At 38.6% G+C, this 25,059-nt stretch overlaps 2 protein-coding genes across 3 annotated transcripts in view; one reads left to right on the top strand and one right to left on the bottom strand.

The window, feature by feature from the left end:
• The window catches only part of camk1a (calcium/calmodulin-dependent protein kinase Ia), a 35,877-nt gene extending 31,724 nt beyond the window's left edge, over positions 1-4,153 (bottom strand). Inside the window, exons 1-2 of the mRNA XM_047348453.1 lie at positions 3,930-4,153; positions 433-551 (exon numbers count right to left, since the gene is read on the bottom strand). Coding sequence (XP_047204409.1) covers positions 433-518 — 86 coding nt within the window. The 5' untranslated portion in view covers positions 519-551; positions 3,930-4,153. The remainder of the gene's footprint in view (positions 1-432; positions 552-3,929) is intronic.
• A 1,507-nt stretch (positions 4,154-5,660) lies between these two features.
• pbrm1l (polybromo 1, like) lies at positions 5,661-25,029 on the top strand. Of its 2 annotated transcripts, none has more exons than XM_047346474.1 (30): positions 5,661-5,813; positions 6,112-6,286; positions 6,405-6,502; positions 7,651-7,798; positions 8,715-8,864; positions 8,973-9,089; positions 9,324-9,392; positions 9,492-9,590; positions 9,667-9,752; positions 9,852-9,943; positions 10,026-10,242; positions 10,341-10,482; positions 10,575-10,660; positions 10,751-11,030; positions 11,149-11,254; positions 14,588-15,227; positions 15,968-16,185; positions 16,646-16,837; positions 16,969-17,126; positions 17,226-17,468; positions 17,857-18,002; positions 18,128-18,285; positions 19,188-19,371; positions 19,464-19,671; positions 19,797-19,995; positions 20,075-20,227; positions 23,070-23,231; positions 23,580-23,644; positions 23,873-24,077; positions 24,608-25,029. In XM_047346474.1, the coding sequence occupies exons 2-30, from the start codon at positions 6,143-6,145 to the stop codon at positions 24,769-24,771; spliced, it is 4,929 nt and encodes a 1,642-aa protein (XP_047202430.1). In that variant the 5' UTR covers positions 5,661-5,813; positions 6,112-6,142; the 3' UTR covers positions 24,772-25,029. The 2 variants fall into 2 exon arrangements, with proteins under 2 accessions (XP_047202430.1, XP_047202429.1); XM_047346473.1 differs by having other exon boundaries at positions 9,489-9,590.
• The last annotated feature ends 30 nt before the right edge of the window (positions 25,030-25,059 follow it).

Here is a 25,059-nt window from a genome sequence, read left to right as displayed (position 1 = left end):
TGCAGCCCTGACAGCATAATTGATGGGATGAAAACATCCTCTTTGTTCTTTCATCTGTGCGTGATGGATATGCACCTATTTTGGGACCCAGATATGTAGATTGTTTAGGATTAGTATTGGAAATGCTTTGATCAAATCTCTTGGTGCTGAGGCCTCAGCAGAAAGATTGCACTAGAGCTAAATGACTCCAATGTTATATTTTTAAAGCATTATTTTCTCCCTGGGCAGCAAGTACACTCGTTAAAATCCTGTTCATCTGTATCTGTGCACCTGTTTAAGCTGATGGATGGATACATGTATGCTAAAACCAGTTCCTCCACTCAGTGTGAATATTATTACACCTTTAAACTGCCGTGATCAAAAGGTGCTCATTTGACAGATTGGTCATCCAGCTTAAGCATGAAAACAAAACTAAACTGCTATGTTACTCACGTTCCCAGCACTTCTTTGAAGTCATAATGTTCTTTGATGTCTGATGTCTTCTTCTTCCATCCGTTTCCATCCTCTCCAAGAGGCATCCTACAACGCTGATTGGATTCGCCACACTAAAGCTGAAGGGCAGAAGGAACAGATTCGGAGTGTGCAGTCAAGTTTTAAACCGTCCCACGTAGAGCAGATTACTATCACATCAAAATGCTGAATGTTACTATTAAAGAAACTGAAACTGAAAAGTTTTAAATATTTAAAGTTAAAAAAAAAAACAATACAAACTTATATTCTGTGACAAATTGTTACAAACTTCCTAAAAAGGTTTTTAAAGGACACATTTTCTGATGTGTACACATTTTCCTTGTGTTCAAGTTTGTAGCTTTCTATACATGTTTACATGTCCTAGTTTCGAACACAAAAATACTGTATGTTGAACAGGGTTTAAAACAACAATAAAAATGACCACAAGGCAGCCAAGAAAGCAGCTGAAATTTGAGGAAGAGTGATTATGTATGGAACACCAAACTCTTGTACGGCACTGGCATAATGCTTCATCCCCTGATCCAAACTCTGACTTCAAGGACAACTTAAGAACACGTATCCTCCTACCCTGGGACCTTTGCTGCCTGACCTCCCCCTTCTCTTTCTGCCTGTTTCTTGTCTATATACTGTGAACTAAAGACCACTAGTGCTAAAAAAATTAAAACATTATATATAAATATGTATATATGTATATGATTTATCAAATAGTATAATGATGCTAACAGACAGCACTAGTTTTCTAATAGAGGCTACTTTATTTGGACAGGTGAAAAAGCTCATCTGATGTTCAGGCAGATCAAACAAGGGATCTCTAAAACATTTGTTTTGGTTCACCTAAAAGTGAGCCCTTGTGTGGTAGTACTGTTGGTTTTGTCCCCTTTTAAAAAGTGCAGTGAAAGTAAACCAAACTAAATGAAGGTGTGAAATTTTTCTGCATTCCACAGCCATTCGAAAAGAATACAATGCACTAACACTGTCCTGGTGTGATAACGTTCTAAGAGTTTCGTAACCCTAAATCTGTGTACTAAAGAATCTCTGGTCAGTGTACAAGTATCCAGTTAGGGTCTGACCAATGACCAGTAGTTTAGATTTTGAACCATAGTATCAAGTCCAGTACAGATTTCTTACAAAAAGTTTTTCAAAGGTCTTGTGCTGCTCTCTGACAGAATGGCACGTTGGGCCATGCAGCCTATATAACATTATACGTGTTTTTTGTTCACATACCCATCAGATTTCTATTTTCAACTACAACAATTGTCAGGATGTGACATTTTGGACTTTGTTTTGGGTTTTTGTGTTTTGTTTACTTTTGCTAGAGGTTTCTCGTTTTTGGTTTGTATTCATGTTTGGTTATTGTTTCTGTTTTCCTGACTGTTCTGGTTTCCTTCTCCCTCCCAGTGTGTTCTCCTCTCACCCTTGTTCCCTTAGTGTTGCTTCCCTATTTACTTAGAATGGTTTCTTTATTATTATTATTATTATTATTATTATTATTATTATAGTTCTCTGGTTCCTTAGCTTTGCTCTCGTCTTATATTCATGTTTTGGTATTGGTTCCTTTCCACTCTTATTTTATGAGTTTCTGTTCTGTTACTCATCGACATCAGTTTTTCTCTTCTAGTTATTTCTTACTCGACTTTAGTTCCTTTTACATTCTTTGTCCCTCTTAGCTTTGTTTATCTTTATTTTCTAGTCCCTCCTTTTATAGGTTAGCCTTAATTGTTTACTTTTATTCCAGTCCTCATTTCCTCCGCTCCATTCTCAGTTTGTTCCTTTAGGGTTAGTTTAGGTTTGTTTACTTTGTATCAGGGTTTCCTCCAGTTTCTCTGTTACCTTTTAGTTCTTGGCTATTATAGATTTATTATGCTTCTTTGATTATTTAATCTTGGTCTATAGTTTGGCTTAGGTCTGTGTTTCTTTTTATTAGTTACTTTGCCCATGCTCTGTCTTTGTATTTGTTTCACCTGCCTCCCTGCCTCCTTGTCACACCTGTTCTTAGTTCCCTTGATCACCTTCCTTTGTCTCCCTCTGTATATTAGTTGTTTTTGTTCCATTGTGCTTTGTTGGTTCCTCATTCACGCTCGCTACCCTCATCCTTGCCTTGTTCCTGCAGTTTCAGTAAGTTGTTTAGGATTCCGGCTCTGTAATGTACCTGCAGTGATTTGCTACATTCTGCCTCTTCAAATAAAGTTGAGCATTTATTTAAGATGCTGCATCCACGCCCTTGTCTGCACTTTGGTCCACACCAAAACCACATCGTGACAACAAGAAGGTGTTTCTCTGCAGTTCCATAGGATACATCATCACTACTTGTATGGTGACACTGATTCGGTTTTATAAAGGCATCCAGAACTTGCCAGAAGTTTTCAGCAAGATGTAAAACATGAAAAAACTCATATCTGAAAATATGTAAAATATATGTCCTTATTCCAGCAAGGGGAAAAATATAAGGAATCAAATGAATGCATACCTGAAATGTTTTATGTATGTATTTAGGGGTCTTTAAACTTGCCAAACGGAACGTCTTGCGTGTCAGACACATCAAGCAGCTGCTCATGAAAAAAAGATTCGGTTTAGGATAGTCAATTTAAACTATTCATCAAGGGATTTAGTCCGATTATCATATTAAGCTTTCTTTACAGGTTTCTGTATAAGAAAAACAGAGTAGTCCCATGACTCTTCTTTCTTTAATATTTAATATTGTGCCTAAATTGGTGGAAAAAAACGCTAACCGTTAACAATCATTTGAGAAAACATGAAAACACACCAGTAAATAAAAGCGCTCATTGCTTAATCGGTGACGCCTCAAAGTGGCGCACAAAAACAGCAGATCTTACTGCTGACAGCCCGCTTTCATCAATAAATAGCAACTAATAATAGCTTTTAAACTATGGCCATTGGAGGAGCAGGCTCGCACGAAATGTCGCAAAAGCAAACGCATAGTCAGTAGAGGCGGCCACAAGCTGGAGGACCTGTGCTATATTTAACATCTAAAGCTTCAAACAGTTCCCTGGCCTGTGAGAGAGAGAAAAAAAGGATAAAAAATATGAGAAAAATGTGATAGAAGGACACACATTTCAAGAGCTCTCGTCAAGTGGAAACTGAATTCCTCTGAGCAAAATTTACCAACCTGTTCTGCAATAAGGCTGCGGGGCGTGAATGACATGCAAGTAAGAGAGTTTTCATGTAATAAAGCCATTCATGGGTGCCATATCCAATGCTCAAATCAATTTTTTAGGATGGTGATCGTGAAATCCTCCCTTGTTATATAGAAAGAATATGCGGTGTGGGTGTGCAGCTTGTATACTGCAGCGCTCAAGGGTATGGCAATGTAAGCCGCATCTTTAGGTTAAATCAGGAGGCTGCGGACATGGAGGCGCACCGAATGCGCTTTGTTTAACGCAAAACAGAAAGTACGCCATAGTGCATTTGAATAAATCTGCAACTGGAAAGGAACGTACCTAAATGGCGATCTGTAGTTGTGCAGTGCCCTGCTTTCCTCTGGGAGAGATGTGGTTGCTCAGCTTGTGCGCAGCGCTGGATGCGCTCAGACTTCTCCTGACGTCAAGAAATCCAGACGTCTACGGGCGTAGTGTACCATAAAAATCACTAACTGTTCTCTCAACAATCTGCAAAATGTTGCTTCTGGTCGTCGAGTCACTCTCTCTTAAAATGGGAGGTGCTTTTTTTTTCTTAGACATCTGCTTGTGCAGAGTGTGGTTCTGCACACAGTTTAAAGGGGGTTTCAGGCACAGCATGTCACTGTGAATAATGCATCAAACAGCAGCGAAAGCACCAGCCACTAATCAGAGAAAGTTTTCTTTTTTACAGAACAAAACTTTTTAGAAGAAATCTGGAACGATTCCTCTTGATTAAACGTAATTTAAACCGTAATCTTAAAATGACGCCTTTTTAAAAACTGCTTCAGATACTCCCACTCATTTCTCTAGGTTCAAAGATAACTGGTTACAGGGTGTGGACAGGTATAACGTCTGCTGGAAGATGCCAATGAATGAATGAATACGACGATAAATAATAAAAAATAATAAGTGGGTTAACAATAAACTTAACTGAAAGATATGGGGGACTAAAGCACACAAAAACTCAGAAATGAAATAAATTCTTCAATAAATGACAACCTCTGCCACTTCAAAGCTAGAACAGTTATTTTGATTTATGTTATTATTTCCATGATGGTTGGAAAATTTGTTTTAATTTATCAGTTTGTGTCATATTACGGACAAATTTGTTGTAGTTGATGCTAGGGCTGTACTGTGGTGCAGTTTGGTAGCACTGTTGCCTTACATCAGAATGGATAGGTTCAAGTCCCATCCGTTCTGATCCGTTCTCGGGTTTTTCTGTGTGTTTACTTTTTCTCCCTATGTATGCAAAGGTTCTCTTCCTGTAGCTTCACCAGGTGAGTGTTAATTGGTCTCTAAATTGCCATTAAGTATGAATGCGAGTGTGCATGGTTGTCCTGTATGTTTCTGTGTTGCCTTAGACTGTCCAGGGTGCGCCCTGCTTCTTGCCCAATGACCGCTGGACATTGTTCCTGCGAAATACAAGTGCAACTGAAGCATGTACAGTAAGAGTTCACACCACTGTTTCACAGTCAGCTTTTTGTGACACGCAATGGTAAATTATTTCAAAGATTTTTTCGCAGATAATCACAGATTATATATAATAGAAATAACCTTTATTGTTCCACATTGGTGTAATACAGGTGTACCAGCAGCAAAGTGAAAGGCAAATGGAAGCATAAAGACACACACAAAGGATATAAAAACAAACAAAAAAAAAACATAAGAATAAGAGACTGTAAGAAAGAACTACTGTAAAGTTATTAAAAATGGCTTACTCAAAAAAAGCAACTGAGTTTAAAAATGTACAAAAAAAAAAAAATGTACAAAATGTGCACACATATTTGTGCAAAAAACTTACAGATTATTTACAAGAAATGAAAAAATTGCAAAAACAGCAGAGATGTAAGCACCCTAATTTAAAAAAAACTAAACAGAATTGTAAGAACTGGCTAAGCATAAAATATAAATCATTTACGAATTCAGAAAGGTATTACGACAACTTTCAACTAAAAACCCTAACCTTCTGACATTCTTCTGACATGTTGATTCGTGATCTGTGTGGAGAAGGGGCTTTGTGAAGAAAAGCCAATTCGTAAAGATGCAATACCACCTCTACACTCAAGGGGCCAGCGCTTCCACCTGACAAACGCAATACATCTTCAACTTCCGGGAAGGAGTTTTCAAAGAACATTAGCTAGCAACCTAGCTAGCCTTGACTGTTTTTTTTTCTCAGGGAAATAAAGTGAAATTTGCCGAAAGTCGGTAAGATATGTGTCTTTAACGTAATATTTTATTAAACTTATTTTTTTTAATTTATCGTTTGTGGAACGTAAATAAACGTTCCTTTTCATAAATGCAGCAGGACAATTAGAATGGGATGCTAGTAGCCACCGGGCTCGTCAGTTTGCTTTGTTTCACTCTAGCCGCGGTGACCCGTTGAATGTTAGCTCCAGCTTTCACTTTATTGGTGGGAGCCTTATAAAACTAACGGCCTCTTTCTTGAATTAATTTGAGCAGAGGTAAATGTTTTTTTCTTTTCTTTTTTTCTTGGTGTTGTTAGCTAGCGGGCTAGTCTGTTAAAGCAGTCGGCGATGTCAGCGAACTCCAAGAGGAGAAGAGCCACCTCTCCCTGCAGCAGTGTCAGCGGAGGGGGAGATCCTGAGGATGCCTCTTCCTCGACTCCTGGAAGCGGCAGGAAAAGAAGGAAGCTCTCCAATGTTCTTCCTGTTGATACGGTGAGTGCGCTGTTTATTGCGCGATTAAACCCGACCTGACGTACTTTTAGTTTATCGTCAAGATCTGTGACGGTTCTAACGGCTGAATTTGTTTCCTCCTGCTCCGTTTGTCCTCTAGATTGCTGTCTGCCATGAACTGTTTAATGCTGTTAAAGACTACAAGGATGATACAGGGAGGCAACTTTGTGACTTATTCCATAGGGTACCAAAGAGGAGGTATTATTTTCGAAGTTATAATCGAAACTTATAACTGCACTCTATATTTCTTGTTTAAATCTGAGCTTATTAAATGAACCTTGAAGACTTATTTATACAAACAGTATGTGTTTATGATATATTAATTGTCAGTTAACAGAAACAACTCTCATTGAGCAAAAGTTGCATTTATTATAATTTCACCATTAAAAATGTCTACAGAAATCTCATCTACACATTAGGATGTATGTGACTTAATGTGTTCCTATCTGTTGCTAAAGGTTTTATTAAAATGTATGAAATATGGCAGTCGTCATTACTCCGGTATCTAGTACTAATGTTCATTATTGTGCTTTTCCATTCAACTAAAATTTGATTAAAATAATGAATAGATAAATATTCTGTGTTAAAAGAACAATTCAGTCCTCTCACAAATTTCTTTCAAAGTAAATATTTTAGTTAGTTCTAAAATTAGGCTAGAAATTATTATTAATTTTTTAATGGACAAGCAGACCTTAGCCTAGAAAAGCATGTATGAAGTTTATGGAGTTTTGGTATGTAGGTACTGGAAAATGTAAACTGACAGACTGTTTGGTTGATGAAAAGAAATCTACCGACCTTTAAGTAAATCATAAACAATTTTATTGTACCAAATCTTCACCATTGTGCCCGGACTATGTGTCTAGCAGGACTGAAAAACATAAAGAAGGATCCAAAGAACAATTTGATGTATTTCCATTAGGATTCTTAAAACTTGGATAAATGTTAAACGAGAAGGAACAGTCAGAGAATTGACCGTATTTGAAAGTTCATTTAAAAGCTTTGGAGCATAAAGGTTTCCCCAATTCTAATTTACCTGTGGAAACAACAGTGATTTCCAATTGATTCTGGTGTTATTGTCCTATTATGATGCAACAAAAAAGTGAAATGTAAGTATGCAGATTACATAACAAAGTATTTGCATTATGAACAAACCTACTTGATGACTTATAGTGAGAGACTATAAGGAACATTTTACAATGCCGTTCACTCATTTATGATAGTAACACAAATGTGTGTGTTTTTTATGTTGCAAGTTAGATACAGAACAGCATACATAAAATATACATATATATATATATATATGTACAAAATATATTGACATTTGGTTTTCTTTCTGTCTTTTTCAGGAATCAGCCTGATTATTATGAAGTTGTATCCCAGCCAATTGATATGACAAAAATCCAGTACAAACTGAAGTCGGAAGAATACAGTGATGTGGAGCACCTCACTGCTGATTTTCAGCTCATGTTTAATAATGCCAGAAATTTCTACAAGGTATATTTGATTCTTAATTCTCAGCAGCAGTAAATTTTAACCACCAACCTGTGCTGCTATGCAGTCCATACACAGCATGTGCTGTTGATATGAGTTCAGTTTTATCTTATCTAACTTATACTTTGAAAATAATTGCATTTAGCATGTAGATTATGCCAAACCCCTTTACCTTGTATCAACCCCCAGCTTTACTATTACATCCCAACTGAGATTGGAACGTTTTGAGGGGAGGTCTGTAGCTATTAATATGAATGTAATGAAAGTTTGTATGGACACAGATACTGTGACATAGGGGATACATTATTTGCACTCTGCACTGTAACTAATTGTTAAAATGAGTGAAATATCTGGTGTAGAGCAAAAAGGAATAAAGCAGAATAGCCATTACGGTTAATTATAATACATGTACAAGGAATATAGCAGAGAGGCAGCAGTTTATAGCCATTTTAACTAAATAAACAGACTATCATAGAAATAAAAGACATGAAATAAGGTAAATTATCATGTCAGCAGGCATTTATCTTATCCAGGGGAAGATGCTGCTCTTGAGTCTGTTATACATTTAATAAATCTGCATTATCTGCCAGAGCTAGGGATGTTAAATGTATACTGTCCACAATGAGAGAGGTCAGAAGAACTTTTCTTTACCATACTAAGCAATTTGGAGCTGGCAGCATAGTCCAAGAAAGGCAAACGACTCTTGATGGTGTGCTGGACACTTTAAATCACCCTCTGCAATGCCTTCCTGTCAGTGGCTGAGCAGCCACTTTGCCACACTTACAATATTATCATGTGTGGGAGAATGCCAGTAAACACAGCCTGTGCAAAATAATTTTGACAGTCCTGATCTCTGATTCTAAGTGTGACTAGTGTGGCTGCACATCTGATGTACCACCTTATGTTTGTGTTTAATCAGAGAGACAGTGAGGAGTATCAAGCAGCCTGCAAACTGTGGGAAGTGTATTTGCAAACAAGGAATGAATTTGTGCAGCCTGGAGACGGAGACGAGGAGGATGAAGAAGGTGACGACATTATGGCTAATCCAGGAATGTCAAATGAATATGAGGTTGGTGTATGCATATTGTTAAGTTGCTAATGTTTATGTAATTGTAACACAGTGGGATGCAGTATTATTTATATTTTTAAACCTTTAACTTGCATATTTATGTTTAAGACATCAGCTAGCAGTCTGAAAGAAGTGCTGGAGCAACTTTTACAGGCTATAGTTTCGCACACCGACCCCTCAGGCCACCTTGTCAGTGAACTGTTCCAAAAACTGCCTTCCAAAGTGGTAAATCTTCAAACTTAAATTAACACCAGTTAATTTGTCATATGCACTTTCAGGCCAATGAAATCATTAAATAAATTAGCTGACACAATAAGTGTTTTCTATTCTGCTAAATCTCTTTGCATACACATAATTCTCAATTAAAGCCCTAAAGTAGGGGTCCTTATTCCTTTTGCTTCTGTTAATATAGTTATTTGAGTTTTTAAAATGATTTCACTCCTTTTCTGTCCTTTTCAGCAATACCCAGACTACTATGCTATTATAAAAGAGCCAATCGATCTCAGAACGATTGCTCAGAGAATACAGGTAACCAGCTAACTCAGCATTGGTCTGCAAACAGAAGAGTTATTTCACAATTTTACAGCTTCTTACTATACTCTACACTATTTTATTTCTCAACAGCAGATTGGATACTATAAAACGGTTAATGCTATGGCCAAGGACATTGACCTGATGACCAAAAATGCCAAAACATACAATGAACCAGGATCTCAGGTTTTCAAGGTAGTCTTTTTCCTCTTTTGTTTTTGATATTTTTCTTGTTCCTGAAATAATCTAAACTTATTCTCCTGTTTTACAGGATGCAAACACCATAAAAAAAGTCTTCATCCAACGCAAGACTGAACTCGAACATGCTGAGCCTACTAAATCTAGTATTCGCATTAGGTACTTAAAAAGTTGCACAAATGTACTTTATTCTTTAAATCACCAAAGTATTCCCAGACCAAACGGGTTATGATAAAATAAATGGTTTGTATTCTGCAGAAACCGCAAATCAGGACAAGCAGATCGTTTTTCTGGTGTCAGCGTTGCCCTTCAGTATGGTTCAGAGAGTGAGGACGACCCTGTGCTTTCAGGTGATGTTTGGTAATTATTTTTGTTAAAGAGAAATTAATAGTTATGTTGCAAAATAACAGTTCAAACCATAAATGCTTACAGGCTCTGTGTGCTATGATGAGGGAGAGTCAGAGGCAGAGAGCCAGAGTTCGAGCATGGAGATGAGTAACCCCATCTTTCAGCTGTATGAAGCCGTTAGAGGGGCCAGGAACAACCAGGGCCAGGTCTTCTCCGAACCTTTCCAGCAACTGCCGTCCCGCAGGGAGTATCCTGATTACTATCAACAGATAAAACAGCCCATCTCGCTGCAGCAGATAAGGTTTATCACATTAAAAGATTGACTTTTTCTCCAAATGATTGTTCTACAGTAGGTTTCCATGTTAAATGAGGGAATTACATTACAATTTACATTTTAAGGACAAAGATGAAGAATGGTGAATACGAAAGCGTGGAACAAATAGATGCCGACCTCAATTTGATGTTTGAGAATGCAAAGCGCTACAACATGCCCAACTCAAGCATATACAAACGGGCCTTCAGGCTACAGCAGATTATGCAGGTGATCATTTGTACTGAAATGTGTTCTCAGCCTAAAAAAAGGCAAAAAATATTCATTTGATAACTTCATGTATATTTCTGTTGCCTATTTAGGCGAAAAAGAGGGAGCTTCTGAGGAAAGATGAGGAAGATGGAGACAGCATTTTGTCATCTGATGCAGGAAGTGTTAAGAGGAAAAGGTTTTATGATCTTAACTTTAATCATTCTTTAATCATTTTAAGTGTTTGATATCTGTCTAGATTCTTATTCTACTTTATATTTTTGTCCAGCCACAAGAAGAATGTCAAAAAGAACCGAATGAAAGCATTGTACACAGCAGTTGGTGAAGCCAGGGAGGCAGCTACCAACAGACGTCTGTGTGAACTTTTCATGGTCAAACCATCCAAAAAGGACTACCCTGACTACTATAACGTCATTCTCGAACCGATGGACCTGAAAACCATCGAGCACAAGATTAAAAATGAACGCTACACCACCGAGGAGGAACTGATAGAGGACATGAAGCTGATGTTTCGTAATGCTCGGCATTATAATGAGGAGGGATCTCAGGTCTGCAGCATGACTTCTGTTATAAAATATAAAGCATTTCTTTTGCTACAATTGTATTTAAAAACAAATTTGAGAAGCAACACATCTTTCTGACGCTCTGGTCATTGGTTTTATGCAGGTATATAATGATGCAGATGTTTTGGAGAAGATACTGAAAGATAAGCGGAAGGAGTTGGGACTACCACCGGAGGAGGAGGATGTGGGATCACCTAAATTAAAATTAAGTAGGTGCTGTCTGTGTTTGGCATGTTTTTAGTTAACCTACTAGTGACTGGATGTGCTTAAGTTAAATACCCCTCGATATATTTTGATGCTAATTGCAAGTGAGCTTTAAATTCTGATTTCATTGAAAATATTAAGTCCATTAATAGTCTTGCATCGAATTTGAGCTGTTACAGTTACTGTATTTTCTTGCCATGTTTACACCCTCCAGCGGTAGAAAACCTTGGATATTCTTATTTTTAACATTTTATTAGCTCTAGTTACTGAAATGACAAGTCTGAAAATAGTGGCTAGCTGGTTGACCCTTAGCTATTTGGTGCGCATACGGTCATCAGCGAATCCCTAGTATAGTTCTATACCAGCAAGAATTTCCTAGAGCTTAGAACTATCTTATTCTTGTCATTTATTGGCACCCCTGGTAAAGAACTGGTAAAATGTCCTAAACTAAATCCATCTTTTATTTATTTTAACACTGAAGATTTTTTTGAAAGTCCAATCTCTTCATCCAAGAACATTTGTTCAGTGGGAAAAATACCACAGGAAATGACTTTGTTACATACTCACTGGTTACACAATTAGTGGGTGTCCTAAAAGTCTCTTTAAATTTAATTGGAGCATTTTTTATTTATTTATAGTTTACATTTTTCAGTTGATCAGTTTCTAGCAACTTCTAATTAGTACTCCGCTTTTCTAAAAGAAAATATCCAGGTGGTTTTTGCATGAAGCAAAATTTTAGGATGTGGTGGAGGAACTATAGTGCTCTGGGCCAGTTTCTCTTCCAAGAAGCCTTGGGACCCTTGTTAGAAAGCTTGACTTAATGAACTCTTTAAAATACATCAATAAAAATCTAGGGCGTTTGCCAATAAGCTATAAACTTTAACAGTAAAATGAATAAACACAGAATGGTTTACCAGAAAAAAAAATCAACCCTCTGCCATGGCCATCATAGTCCCCAGATCTGAATAGTATAGGAAACCTGCAGGGTGAGCAGAAGAGAAGCACTCTGGATAATTTATAGAGATGGTGCAAGAAAAAATACTCAAAGATCCCTCTCTCTGTGCTCTACCCTTGTAAAATCTTTTAAAAAATTGTTTGTGTTGGCACCCATAGTACCAGCAATTATGCCATTTGTGATTTTGTTAAAACAAGTTTTTGAACAGTTTGTTTTCCCCACTGATAAATGTACTCCAATGTTTGATTTTTGTCTACATTTTCATGGTGTGTTGGTGCTGCTGCAACAAAAGAGGGAGTTACACTATATTGCCAAAGGTCTTTGTCTAATTTTACATGTACATGAACTTTGATGACATCCTATTTTAATCTATAAGGTCCATTTTGTTGATAGAACCACAGTTGCCAGCAATAGCACAAACTGTTCTGTAAACATCTTCCACAGGGCCTCTGCTCTAATTCATCCCAAAGGTGATTAAGAACGTTGAGGTCAGGACTCTGTGCAGGTCACTCAAGTTTTTTCACACCAAACTTTATAACCTGCAGACATGGAAGAAATTGTAACACCAGAATTTGTTGATTTGGTGGTGTGACCCAATACTTTTGGCTGTATAGTGTACAGGTCCTTCTCAAAATATTAGCATATTGTGATAAAGTTCATTATTTTCCATAATGTCATGATGAAAATTTAACATTCATATATTTTAGATTCATTGCACACTAACTGAAATATTTCAGGTCTATTATTGTCTTAATACGGATGATTTTGGCATACAGCTCATGAAAACCCAAAATTCCTATCTCACAAAATTAGCATATTTCATCCGACCAATAAAAGAAAAGTGTTTTTAATACAAAAAACGTCAACCTTCAAATAATCATGTACAGTTATGCACTCAATACTTGGTCGGGAATCCTTTTGCAGAAATGACTGCTTCAATGCGGCGTGGCATGGAGGCAATCAGCCTGTGGCACTGCTGAGGTCTTATGGAGGCCCAGGATGCTTCGATAGCGGCCTTTAGCTCATCCAGAGTGTTGGGTCTTGAGTCTCTCAACGTTCTCTTCACAATATCCCACAGATTCTCTATGGGGTTCAGGTCAGGAGAGTTGGCAGGCCAATTGAGCACAGTGATACCATGGTCAGTAAACCATTTACCAGTGGTTTTGGCACTGTGAGCAGGTGCCAGGTCGTGCTGAAAAATGTAATCTTCATCTCCATAAAGCTTTTCAGCAGATGGAAGCATGAAGTGCTCCAAAATCTCCTGATAGCTAGCTGCATTGACCCTGCCCTTGATAAAACACAGTGGACCAACACCAGCAGCTGACACGGCACCCCAGACCATCACTGACTGTGGGTACTTGACACTGGACTTCTGGCATTTTGGCATTTCCTTCTCCCCAGTCTTCCTCCAGACTCTGTTACCTTGATTTCCGAATGACATGCAGAATTTGCTTTCATCCGAAAAAAGTACTTTGGACCACTGAGCAACAGTCCAGTGCTGCTTCTCTGTAGCCCAGGTCAGGCGCTTCTGCCGCTGTTTCTGGTTCAAAAGTGGCTTGACCTGGGGAATGCGGCACCTGTAGCCCATTTCCTGCACACGCCTGTGCACGGTGGCTCTGGATGTTTCTACTCCAGACTCAGTCCACTGCTTCCGCAGGTCCCTCAAGGTCTGGAATCGGCCCTTCTCCACAATCTTCCTCAGGGTCCGGTCACCTCTTCTCGTTGTACAGCGTTTTCTGCCACACTTTTTCCTTCCCACTGACTTCCCACTGAGGTGCCTTGATACAGCACTCTGGGAACAGCCTATTTGTTCAGAAATGTCTTTCTGTGTCTTACCCTCTTGCTTGAGGGTGTCAATAGTGGCCTTCTGGACAGCAGTCAGGTCGGCAGTCTTACCCATGATTGGGGTTTTGAGTGATGAACCAGGCTGGGAGTTTTAAAGGCCTCAGGAATCTTTTGCAGGTGTTTAGAGTTAACTTGTTCATTTAGATGATTAGGTTCATAGCTCGTTTAGAGACCCTTTTAATGATATGCTAATTTTGTGAGATAGGAATTTTGGGTTTTCATGAGCTGTATGCCAAAATCATCTGTATTAAGACAATAAAAGACCTGAAATATTTCAGTTAGTGTGCAATGAATCTAAAATATATGTTAAATTTTCATCATGACATTATGGAAAATAATGAACTTTATCACAATATGCTAATATTTTGAGAAGGACCTGTATTTTAAGGCTTCTTACATGTCTTTACCAGGGTGCCATCAGATTTGTCTGTATATCCTCGCAGAGGTTTGTGCCCTGCTGAGTGCTTTCAGTGCTTTTCCCAACTTGGTTTTACAATTCTCCTTTGCAGTTTTAACACTGTTAAATTTTCTGTCCTAGGAAAAAGTGGCGTTTCTCCAAAGAAATCCAAATACCTCACCCCTCTCCAGCAGAAATTAAATGAGCTCTACGATGCTGTCCGAAACTTCACAGACCGCCGGGGTCGCCGTTTAAGCACGATCTTTCTCCGACTGCCGTCTCGCTCCGAGTTGCCCGACTACTACGCAACGATTAAAAGACCCATCGACATGGAGCGCATCCGAAGCCACATGGTAACAGGCCGATACCAGGATGTTGAAGCTCTGTTTGAGGATTTTGCTCTCATGTTCAACAACGCCTGCATCTACAATGAGCCAGAGTCACTGATCTACAGAGATGCTCTGGTGTTGCACCGAGTGTTACTGGAGACTCGGAAGCAGCAGGAGCGAGGGGAGGACTCCGGTCCTCCTGCTGTGGGACCTCTGGTGCGAGAGCTGATCAGGAATCTGTTTGTGTCCGTAATGGGCCACCAGGATGAAGAGGGCCGGTGTTACAGTGACTCGCTAGCTGAGATTCCTGCTGTAGATCCAAGCGCACCTGAAAAGCCAACGCTTAACTTTGACATCATCAGGATAAATGTGGAGCGGGGTCTTTACCGGAGACTGGACATCTTCCAGGAGCACATGTTCGAGGTGTTGGAGAAGGCTAGAAGACTAAACAGGTATGTAAACTTTAAAAAAGAACTTAAAATGTAGGTCCCTCTTAAATCCCCTTCACAGTTTTTTTTTTCTTATTTATTTCCTTAGCTGTTGTTTTATTTTTATTTTTTTATTTCCGTATGCCCAGCTTATAACCATGTTGTTTGAGAAAAATAAAATACGAAAAAAAGAGTTTTAGTAGAAAAAACAAAATGAAAAAAACTAAAAATGTTATACAAAGTTAAAGAGGTTGGTTGGTTAAGAGTTTTTTTAATAAGAGTTCTTAATGACTGTTCAAATCAACTATAAATCAGCTATTTATTGTACTGCATAACCCTAAGCTGCTGTATTTTTAAAATCTGAGCTGTCAGCAAAATAGATATTTGGTGAAGACATGACTGTAGTTGTTTGTTGAGTCTACATTTACTCACTAATACGATCCACTTTAATTGTAAAGTTCAAACATTTGTTTGTACTGTTGCTGTGGTGATCTTTTTGTAAATACCTGAATAAAATTGAGTTAATATCTTTATTTAATTAAGTATTTTAGTTGGAAATAGAGATTAATGTTTCCATTAAAATGGCCACTGTGTTTTGGGTTTCAACCAAAATCTGAAACGCAACTGATATGTTTTAACGTATTTAATAAAGTTGGTAGGTGAAAATCTGGTTATTCATTTAATTTATCTGATTGTTTTGATCCATATTTTTTCCTAGCTTTACAATAATGATGGAAACTGTATTCTGTTTTTCCACTTTACAGGACCGACTCTGAGGTGTTTGAGGATGCTGTTGAGCTTCAGCAGTTTTTCATTAAGATCAGGGATGAACTATGCAAGAATGGAGAGATCTTACTCTCCACTGCCCTCAATTACACGTTAAAGCACCTGCACAACGACGTAGAGCAGGATAAGAGGGAGAAAATTCCTAAAGAGATTGAGGAGGATAAGCAAAAAATGGAGGAAGAGGAGGGAAACAAAGGTTTGTAAACTTTTGTCGTAACACCGTAGAGATGCACCATCCAAGCGATTTTTGGCTGTCACCAGTTTCTGGTTTTCTTTGAGGTCTAACCTGCAAATTCAGAGTCAAGTTTTTCCTTTAGAAAGAACTGTAATAAATTAAACAGACATAATGTCCTGCAGGTTCTTTGCTTGAGGTGTTTTAAATCCAACAGAAAATAAAAGTATTACAAACTTACCTTTATTAATATATCAAGGAATATATCGCTAGCAAATATCTGGTTTTAACTCAAACAGAAGCACATTTTAAGCATACTATTGGTTGATGCTTGTAAGGAAAATTGTGGAAGCTCTTACTTTTCATAGATCTAATGAATAGAGGAAAAAGGACAAATTTGACCTGGTGATCACAGATCACGTCCAAAACAATTGGCCCTTTCTGTTTTCAGCTTCATTTACGCTCTTCTGTTGCTCATTTACAGATGAGAAGAAAGCAGGGGACTTGGAGAAAGAGGCATGGCAGTCTGATTCAGAGTCACAGCTTGTTTACAGTCAGAACTGCAGCTTTGAGAACAGAACTTATCATGTGGGCGAGTTTGTTTATGTGGAGCCATCAGAACCAAACCTGAAGCCTCATATTGTCTGCATCGAACGTTTGTGGGAGGATGAAATAGGTAAAAATTCTACTACTTAATCTGTTCTTGAGAAATAAATGACTGAGTTCTTTGTTTTAATCCATTGCTCCCTATATATATTTTTTAAACTCTACATGTATGTTAGTTTTTCTTTGCATTTGTGTCTGAAGGTGGGAAATGGCTCTATGGCTGCTGGTTTTATCGACCCAGTGAGACTTTTCATTTGGCCACTCGCAAGTTTCTGGAAAAAGAGGTCTTCAAGAGCGACTACTACAACAAAGTATCTATTAGTAAAGTTCTTGGCAAATGTATGGTAATTTTTGTGAAGGTAAGATCTCCTCTGAAATTAAAACACTACAGGAAACCAGTTTTTGATTTAAAAACAAAAAATCTTATTTATTTATAAGCAACCTTCTGCTTTGTTTAGGATTATTTCAAGATGCTGCCCGAGGGCTTTAAACTAGAGGATGTGTATGTGTGCGAATCCCGTTATGCTGCCAGAAACAAGTCTTTCAAGAAGATCAAAGTTTGGGCCAAGCCGGAGAGCTCTGTGAAACTCGTGCCTCGAGATGTTCCTCTTCCTGTTGTGCGTGTAGCATCCATGTTTGCCAAACCTGACCTGGAAAAAATGGCAATGTCATACGCAGGCATTGGAAATTTTATAGAAAAGGTGAGGTGATGTTATGTTTTCCTGAGTTAAACACTATGGATAAGAGCTTAAAGATTTTTTATATAAATATTAATCTACAGTAGAAATTAGAATAGTTTTTTAGTGTACCTCGGCATTACAAAACCGGAACACTAGCTCTGCAGGGAATCTCACTATAAAGTATCACTGTGGAGTCCACGTAATGATAAAAAGGAAGATTGATTCCCTTATGGATTGTTGCCAAGCAGAAACGGTTATTATTTACCATGTCCTACAGGGGATTAATTACCTCTCAAGGTGGTTACACGCCTCCTGACATGGCGCAGGGTGACTAAGGAGTTGTCATTCATGAGTACAAAACATCATGAAAGCAAACACGTTTTCTGTGTGTGCTTGTGAATTTATTTAGGAGAGAGAAGATGTCCCTATGGAGATGAGTGCAACTGAGCCAGGGTGCCAATGCTATGAGCAGTTACGCTTCAACAAAATGTGGTTCAAAGTGGGGGACTGTGTTTACATCCAATCGCATGGTCTGTCCAAACCTCGGGTTGCCAGGTTGGTCAAAGTCATCATGCATGCAATCAATAAGGAAATAAGGTCTGAAATGATGTTGATCCTGTTTATAAAATATGTAGTATTTGATGGACTGTAATGTGTCGGCTCCCCTGGTTGCCCTGCAGGATAGAAAAGCTGTGGGTACAGAATGGAACAGTCTTCTTATTTGGACCCATCTTTATTCATCCTGAGGAAACGGAGCATGAACCTACAAAGATGTTTTACAAGAGAGAAGTGTTTCTGAGTCACCGAGAAGAAACCCTGCCCATGTCTCGTGTCATAGGTACTGCTTTGGGAATTTCTTCCCTAAACTTCTCTAAAAACGCTTTGCACATATATAGTTGACACACACACATAAGTATAAACCTGTACGGTGGAGAGTTTGGATGGTTTCACACCAGGATAAATAAAATAATTTATGAATATTTAGTTTAAAGATCCATTATAGTTATTGGATGTTAAAGACTTTGCATAAGCTTGGGTTCCCTCACCTTTTAAAATGGAGCAAACAACTCTGTGAAAGAGCCCATAGAGTTTTTAGTTACAGTTTTTTGTTTAGCACAAAAACTTTAAACAAGAAACACATTGTATGGCTGTGACATCTAAAGGGTTCTTGAAAAGTCTCAAAAAGTATTGAATTTCAATTACATATTTAGCAGATCTTAAGAAATGTAGGAAAAGAAAATGGAGTGTTGAAATACATTTGCATTTCTGGACTTATTTCTTGTCCAGCTGTTTTGACAAGTTGCGTCTGTCCATTAGTCCACCCATCCTGTGTTGGTCATCCTACCCAACCTTCATTCATCTTTTCAGTCTGCTTTTTTAGGTTACATATATTTAAAGCTTGACCACACGTTAAAATGCACAAAAAAGGTCTGGGAACTGTGTAATCTTGATTCTGTAAACCCTGAAGGAACCCTACACCTGCCTTTTAAACATCAACATCATCAGTAATAATCTTAAACCAATAGATAAACATTACGTAACACAGTTTTAAAGGTTTTATGTGCCTTCATTCAGACCATTAGTTTACTGATTGCCCAGCAGCTGCTTAGATTAAGAAAAAGGCTGATCTTTACATTTTTATATTACTGTATGTTAAGTATGTGGTCCCCTCCAGTAGGGGAGGTAAACTTCAAAACAATTTTAATACAACAGCATTATTTCTTCCTAACTGTCCTCCAGGCAAATGTACAGTGTCCTCTTTCAAGGACTACCTGTCCAACAGACCCACCGAGTATACAGAAGAAGATATCCTTCTGTGTGAGAGCCGCTACATTGCGACAGAGAAAATAATGAAAAAATTCAAGGGTCTGAAACGCTTCTCATACTCCTCCAAAGTGGTGGAGGATGAGGTCTATTACTTCAGGTTTGGGAACTAAATTGGATTAATTTCTTTCCAAATGGAGCCTCTTAGTTCCCTGCTGTTTTATTTTTCTTTTGTTTTGATATCTATTATAGGAAACTGATAGTGCCTCAAAAGGAAGCGTCACCCTTTTTGGACAAAAAAATAGATGAACTTGAGGTGAAACTGGCAGACATAGAGGATGCAGATGATGACATAGACGACATGGACGAAGATGAAGACGCTCCGACGACACCTTCTATGCCTCAGATGCAATCCTCTCTTACCAGTGACATGGACATCATGGCTTACACACCTTCTCAGGTATTCATACACTTCTAAAGACGATAACCCAACAAAACCACACATTGCAATCAGAAGCTTCAAGTTCTTACTGTCGATGTTACAAAATGTGGCCGATTTATTCATTTTTTTTATTTATCATTAAGGCAACTCCTAGGGTGAAAGGTTTGGCAAAGAAGGAAGGAGCCAAAAGAAAGATCAACATGAGTGGCTATATCCTGTTCAGCAGTGAAGTTCGAGCCATCATCAAAGCTCGACACCCTGATTATTCTTTCGGGGAGCTGAGTCGTCTTGTTGGCACGGAGTGGAGAAACCTTGAAGCTTCTAAGAAAGCTGAATATGAAGGTGAATCATTAGGACCAGCAAGCATGATCGGGGTCTCCATGTTAGCTGAAGTCAACTGAAAACATTTTTTATGTTTCAGAGCGTGCTGCTAGAATAGTGGAGCAACAGGAACGTGACAGGCCCTTCAAGCAAGGTTCCCCCAAAGCAGGTACCCCTGTAGGGGCACTGATGGGTGTGGTGCCTTCACCTAGCACTATGGGAATGATAAACCAATCCATGACACCTGTGTCAGGTAACCCCTCTCAGAGACAGCACGAGTGTTTGACAACAAGACGGCAGGAAAATGAGGCTGGACTGTTTGAAAACCTTGAACTTCTTTTAAGCGTTTTAAGCTTGTTTGAGCTAAAAGCACATTCTGGAAGCATTTCATTTTTTCTTTTGCTGCTGTAAAATATTTTGTTTTCATCATCTCCAGCTTTATGTGTGATTTTGCATGACAGTGACTGCATGATGGACTTTTTAACCATGAATGGCTTATTTAGTTTTCCATTTCATATACGTTTTTTTTAACATTCATTTATTTTTAGGCTTTTGCATTGTCAGCCCCTTTCACACACTGAATCTTCAGCATTACCAGTTATTGCTAATTAGGTGCAATTTGACTTGCTAACAGTTAACACAAAGCTTTTCTTTATAGCAAAAGTTTTGCTATAATGTTATCTTCATTCATGCATGTATGCATGTTAAAACAACTGACTCAGATCAATAATCAGGCAAAAATTGTACAAAAATATATACATTTTGCATTTAAGATGAAAAACATTTGTCTATAAATATGCTCTATCCAGAACTCTTTAAGTGGAATAGGTTTAGCTTCACATAGTACAAATCGTGTAGAAAATCTCCTATTAAGCACATTTTGCTATCTGATTATTAATCGATTAATTAAAAAAATTGTTGACAGATTATTCAATTGGCAAAATAATCGTTAGTTGCAGCCCTACAATTGGCGCACATCAGCAGACATCTTGACTGAATAAATCACAAAAAATCAAAACCACAGTAAATTTTCTTAACTGGGAACTTTATGCTCACAAACAATATCCAAGGGCATACTGATGTTTTGGCTGTTTACTCCCTTCTTGAGCTTCACTGCCCTCCAAAAAAAGTTACAACTTGCAATATCACATCTTTTTTTCATCCAGAGTTGCATCAATTTATGGCCATGGTCTTGTAGAGATGATGGGAGAGTCGGACCTCTGCACAAATTCTTCTCCAGCACATCCAAAAGACTTTCAGTGTCGATAAGGTCTGGACTCTGGTGGCTAATCTGAAAGGGATGCCTATATATATACTTTAATGAATTTATCAAAATAACATCTCAGTTGTTTCAAACATTTTTTCAACATGAAAACCCTTATCTGACTATGCAGTGTTTTGTCTTAATAATGCACAAATTAAAACCCAGCCATGTTGCTGGCTGCAGACGACGAGTCACTAATGGATGCAGGTGTGCTAATGGTACCGAATGCAGGAGTTGTAGCTGTAGATCTGAGGCTGACGGAAATTGTGCATTCTTCACCCTTGAGAAAAATCTGGTGCTTAACCAGATACTTCCTCATATTAGACGTATTCCCATCGCTGGTCTTGCACTGCAGCGAGCGTAATCTGCATCGCATTTTGAAAGTGGAGCCATACTTTCGAGTGCTTTTTATCAGCCATGCTTTGTTGACTAGCAGCGGCTACCGACATCATTACACTCTTGTACGTGCAATGCTGTGTTCATGTCCAGCATGGAAAATTGGCCACTCTTCCACTCTCTTAGTGTCACAATGATATGTTTAGGTACCGAAACATGGTACCGTTTGATTTTACGTGAATCTGTATTCGGTAATACAGACGGAATTTGCTTGGTACCTATAAATGAACCAAATTCGGTACCGCTCCCTAGACCTGACCATTGGCAGCAACCCCATATTGCAGCACTGCCTCCAAATGCCTGTACTTTAGGCACTAAGCAAGATGAGTGCATTACTTCCTTTGCCTGTCATCTTACCCTGATGCGCCAGGGGAAATGCAGACTTATCAGACCACATGACTATCCCTTGCTCCAGATTGCAATGTTTATGCATCCTGGTAAATTGAAGCCTTGTTTTGTGATTAGCCTCGCTGGTCATTGGTTTTCTTTTGTGTTTACACAGCTGTCTAGTCCCAATTCTTGAGTTCCCCTTCACAATATGTGAGTAGGAATGGGTTTTATGTCACTCTTGAACATAGCCGTGAGTTCTGCTGATGATTTTTACGATTTGATTTTACCAAACATTTAAGTGATTGCTGATCACGATATTTAACATTTATTCCCCAAAGTTGATTCCCCACCATACTTTTACTTTTTAATAATGCATAGGATTGTTTTTAACCCAATCTTAGTAGTTGAAGCAATCTTCTTGAATGTTGGATCTGGGATGTGCTTGATGGATGCCAAAAATTTGACCCTTCCGAAACAGATGGTCTTTTTCAAGATCACAGGATGTCGCTGCTCAGTGTATCAGTTAGGGTTAAATGACTTCTTGCCAACTGAAACATAAACATCTATCAAGTAATTATCCAATTGGACATTCCTATGTATTTGCTTTTTTAAGGCCAAGTGGTGACCTTTTTTGGACAGGCAGTGCTATTTGACCTTTACCCTTAGGTTTGGATTGTTTCTTACCTTGATTTCGCAACTCAAATTCCAGAAAGAGGCTGTTTTTTTGGTGGCCTTGGTTAATTCGTCCTCTCCACCTGTTTACTTTCAGTGAGCTCATCCACGTTTCTTTTATAGATGATCTTTGCGGCAAAAGTAGTCAGCATATCCGTTTTTTTTTTTGTTTGTTTTTTCATATTTTATCAATACGCAGCCATACTTGAATTTGTTATATTTCCTAACTAGGGAGGAATGTTTTTTTCTACCCTGGTTATGACCAGACTAGAAAACTTGACTGAGACACAAATGGATGTTCTGAATACATCCCTGAAGGTGCATGTGTGAAAAGGGCAAATATGTTTGGTAGCTGTAGTGCATGTTGTTTTAGAGTCAGCTGCATGTAACTTATGCATGAATGTGTTGTGCTCTCCTCGCCCTCTTCCCAAAGGCATGATGGGAGCTTACGGCCCACCTTACATGCCCATGCAGGGCCCCCACGAGGGTTTGCTGAGTGTGGCTCCAATGCCACCTCACCCTGCAGGGGGTCCTAACCTGCCTCTTCACCATCTCCACCAAGGCATGCCAGGGTATCCAGGCATGCCACATCAGGGTAAGGGCTTTTCTGTCCTAGCCACACCTGCTCAGTCACATGAGATCGTGCCTCTCCTGCTGGAGGGGTTTACCTGGTCTACAGGCTGCAAAGCCTGTGCTACACACAGAGCTGATAAAGCTCCTGCTCTTGAACAACCAAAACACACTCACTTAACACCTAATGTACAACATCCATATTCATACACGTATTGCATGTTAGAGCTCATACCAGATAACTAACATTTAACTGATATTGATAAACTAACAATTTTAGAAGTTGTTGTAAATCTTGACATGAAGCAAATCCAGAAATAAGAACATACTCATGGACCTTCTTAAATCTAATGTAAGTTGTGTTTTAAATCAGGAATGATGGGAGCTGGTGCAAATGGCATGGCAGGAAGTCCTGGGCAAAGCAACTTCATTCAACAGGTGAGTGAAAACAGAAAGTGATGAACACTTGCATTAAATGTGTTGTTAATGTTGTTTTTTATTTATTCATTGTATAACTTCTCTTTATAACACATAGAAATCAGGTCATGATTCCAGCATGATTCTTTGTCACTGCTGCACATAAGTAGAGACGCCAGTTATTTTAGTGATGCAAGCATGTTTTAATAAAAATTCAGTTTGAAAATATTTTTTTCTATTTCTTTTAAGCCTGGTATGTTCAGTCCAGGCCAGAATGCCCCTCCACCATATCCAGGACCGGGCCAGCCATCCCACTTGCAACCCACCACTCCAATGTTTGTGGCACCACCACCGAAAACACAAAGGGTGCTTCACTCAGAGGCCTACCTGAAGTATATTGAGGGATTAAATTCTGAGTCGAACACTGTCAGCAAGTGGGACCAAATGCTGAAAGGTGCTGCTTCTTTCTGCTTTCCATAAGGTTGTATCTGTCTTTGTTTTTGTTTAAATACTACAGATTATGTTGCAAGATCTTATTAATACATTGTATTTTTTTCTGCATCATGATATATACAGTCATGTTTTTACATACGTCAAAAAACATGTTTATATGGTTCTGCTGACTTACAGTGCCTTGCAAAACTTTCCATACCCCTTGGATCTTTTCCACAAATTTCCGGTTGCTACCCCCCCTGTATTTACCTCAGCTTTCCTATCTTTCAGTCAGTCAGTTTTTCCGGCCTGTCAGTTTAGGTGACATATATTAGTAGGTTGTGCTATACTCTTTCTATTTACAGATTACTGGTTGAACAGTGCTCCCTGAGATGTTTAAAGCTTGGAATATGTGCTTGTTTGTGTTGGTCTAATGCATAGAAACTCTGAAATACTCTGAAGACTGGTGGTAAAATAAAATGTGGAGAGGTTCAGGTGGTTTGATTATGTTTGCAAAGCACTGTTTAAAGAAGTAAATTTTTTCCCTAACAGCTCAAAGACGTGACGCTCACCTGACCAAAGAGCAGGAGAGTCGACTTCCGGCGCACTGGCTGAAGAGCAAAGGAGCTCACACGACCATGGTGGACGCATTGTGGCGTTTGCGTGACCTAATGCTGAGAGATTCTCTGAATATCTGTCAGGCGTACAACCTCTAACCTCCCAGATAGAACCACTCACCTCAGTAACGACTCTTATCCTCAAGTTCCCAAACTTCTAGACCATAGAAGCAATATTTTATAGTGAGTGATGACCACTTTTATATTTATCAGCTTAAAAGAATGAGCTTCATAGTATCTGTGTGTGTGTTTTGTTTTTATATATACTTTTTGGAATAGTGACGCTAAACCTGTGATTTTAAGTTTTTTCCTTTTTTGACGTACTTGTGCAACCAAAATAAAAGTATGAACACCTTGTCCCTGCTGTGCTTCTAAATTATGTTGGAA

The sequence above is a fragment of the Girardinichthys multiradiatus genome, chromosome 20 (genome assembly GCF_021462225.1).
Source record: "Girardinichthys multiradiatus isolate DD_20200921_A chromosome 20, DD_fGirMul_XY1, whole genome shotgun sequence".
NCBI lineage: Eukaryota > Metazoa > Chordata > Actinopteri > Cyprinodontiformes > Goodeidae > Girardinichthys > Girardinichthys multiradiatus.
This window is presented reverse-complemented; position numbering and strand designations above follow the sequence as displayed.

Bases quoted from the DNA above. Each gene is read 5' to 3' on its own strand.
- pbrm1l (XM_047346473.1), top strand. From the start codon at position 6,143: ATGTCAGCGAACTCCAAGAGGAGAAGAGCCACCTCTCCCTGCAGCAGT. The intron at 8,865-8,972 runs GTTGGTGTATGC...TTTATGTTTAAG, and splicing joins GAATGTCAAATGAATATGAG to ACATCAGCTAGCAGTCTGAA. The intron at 9,090-9,323 runs GTAAATCTTCAA...TGTCCTTTTCAG, and splicing joins AAAAACTGCCTTCCAAAGTG to CAATACCCAGACTACTATGC.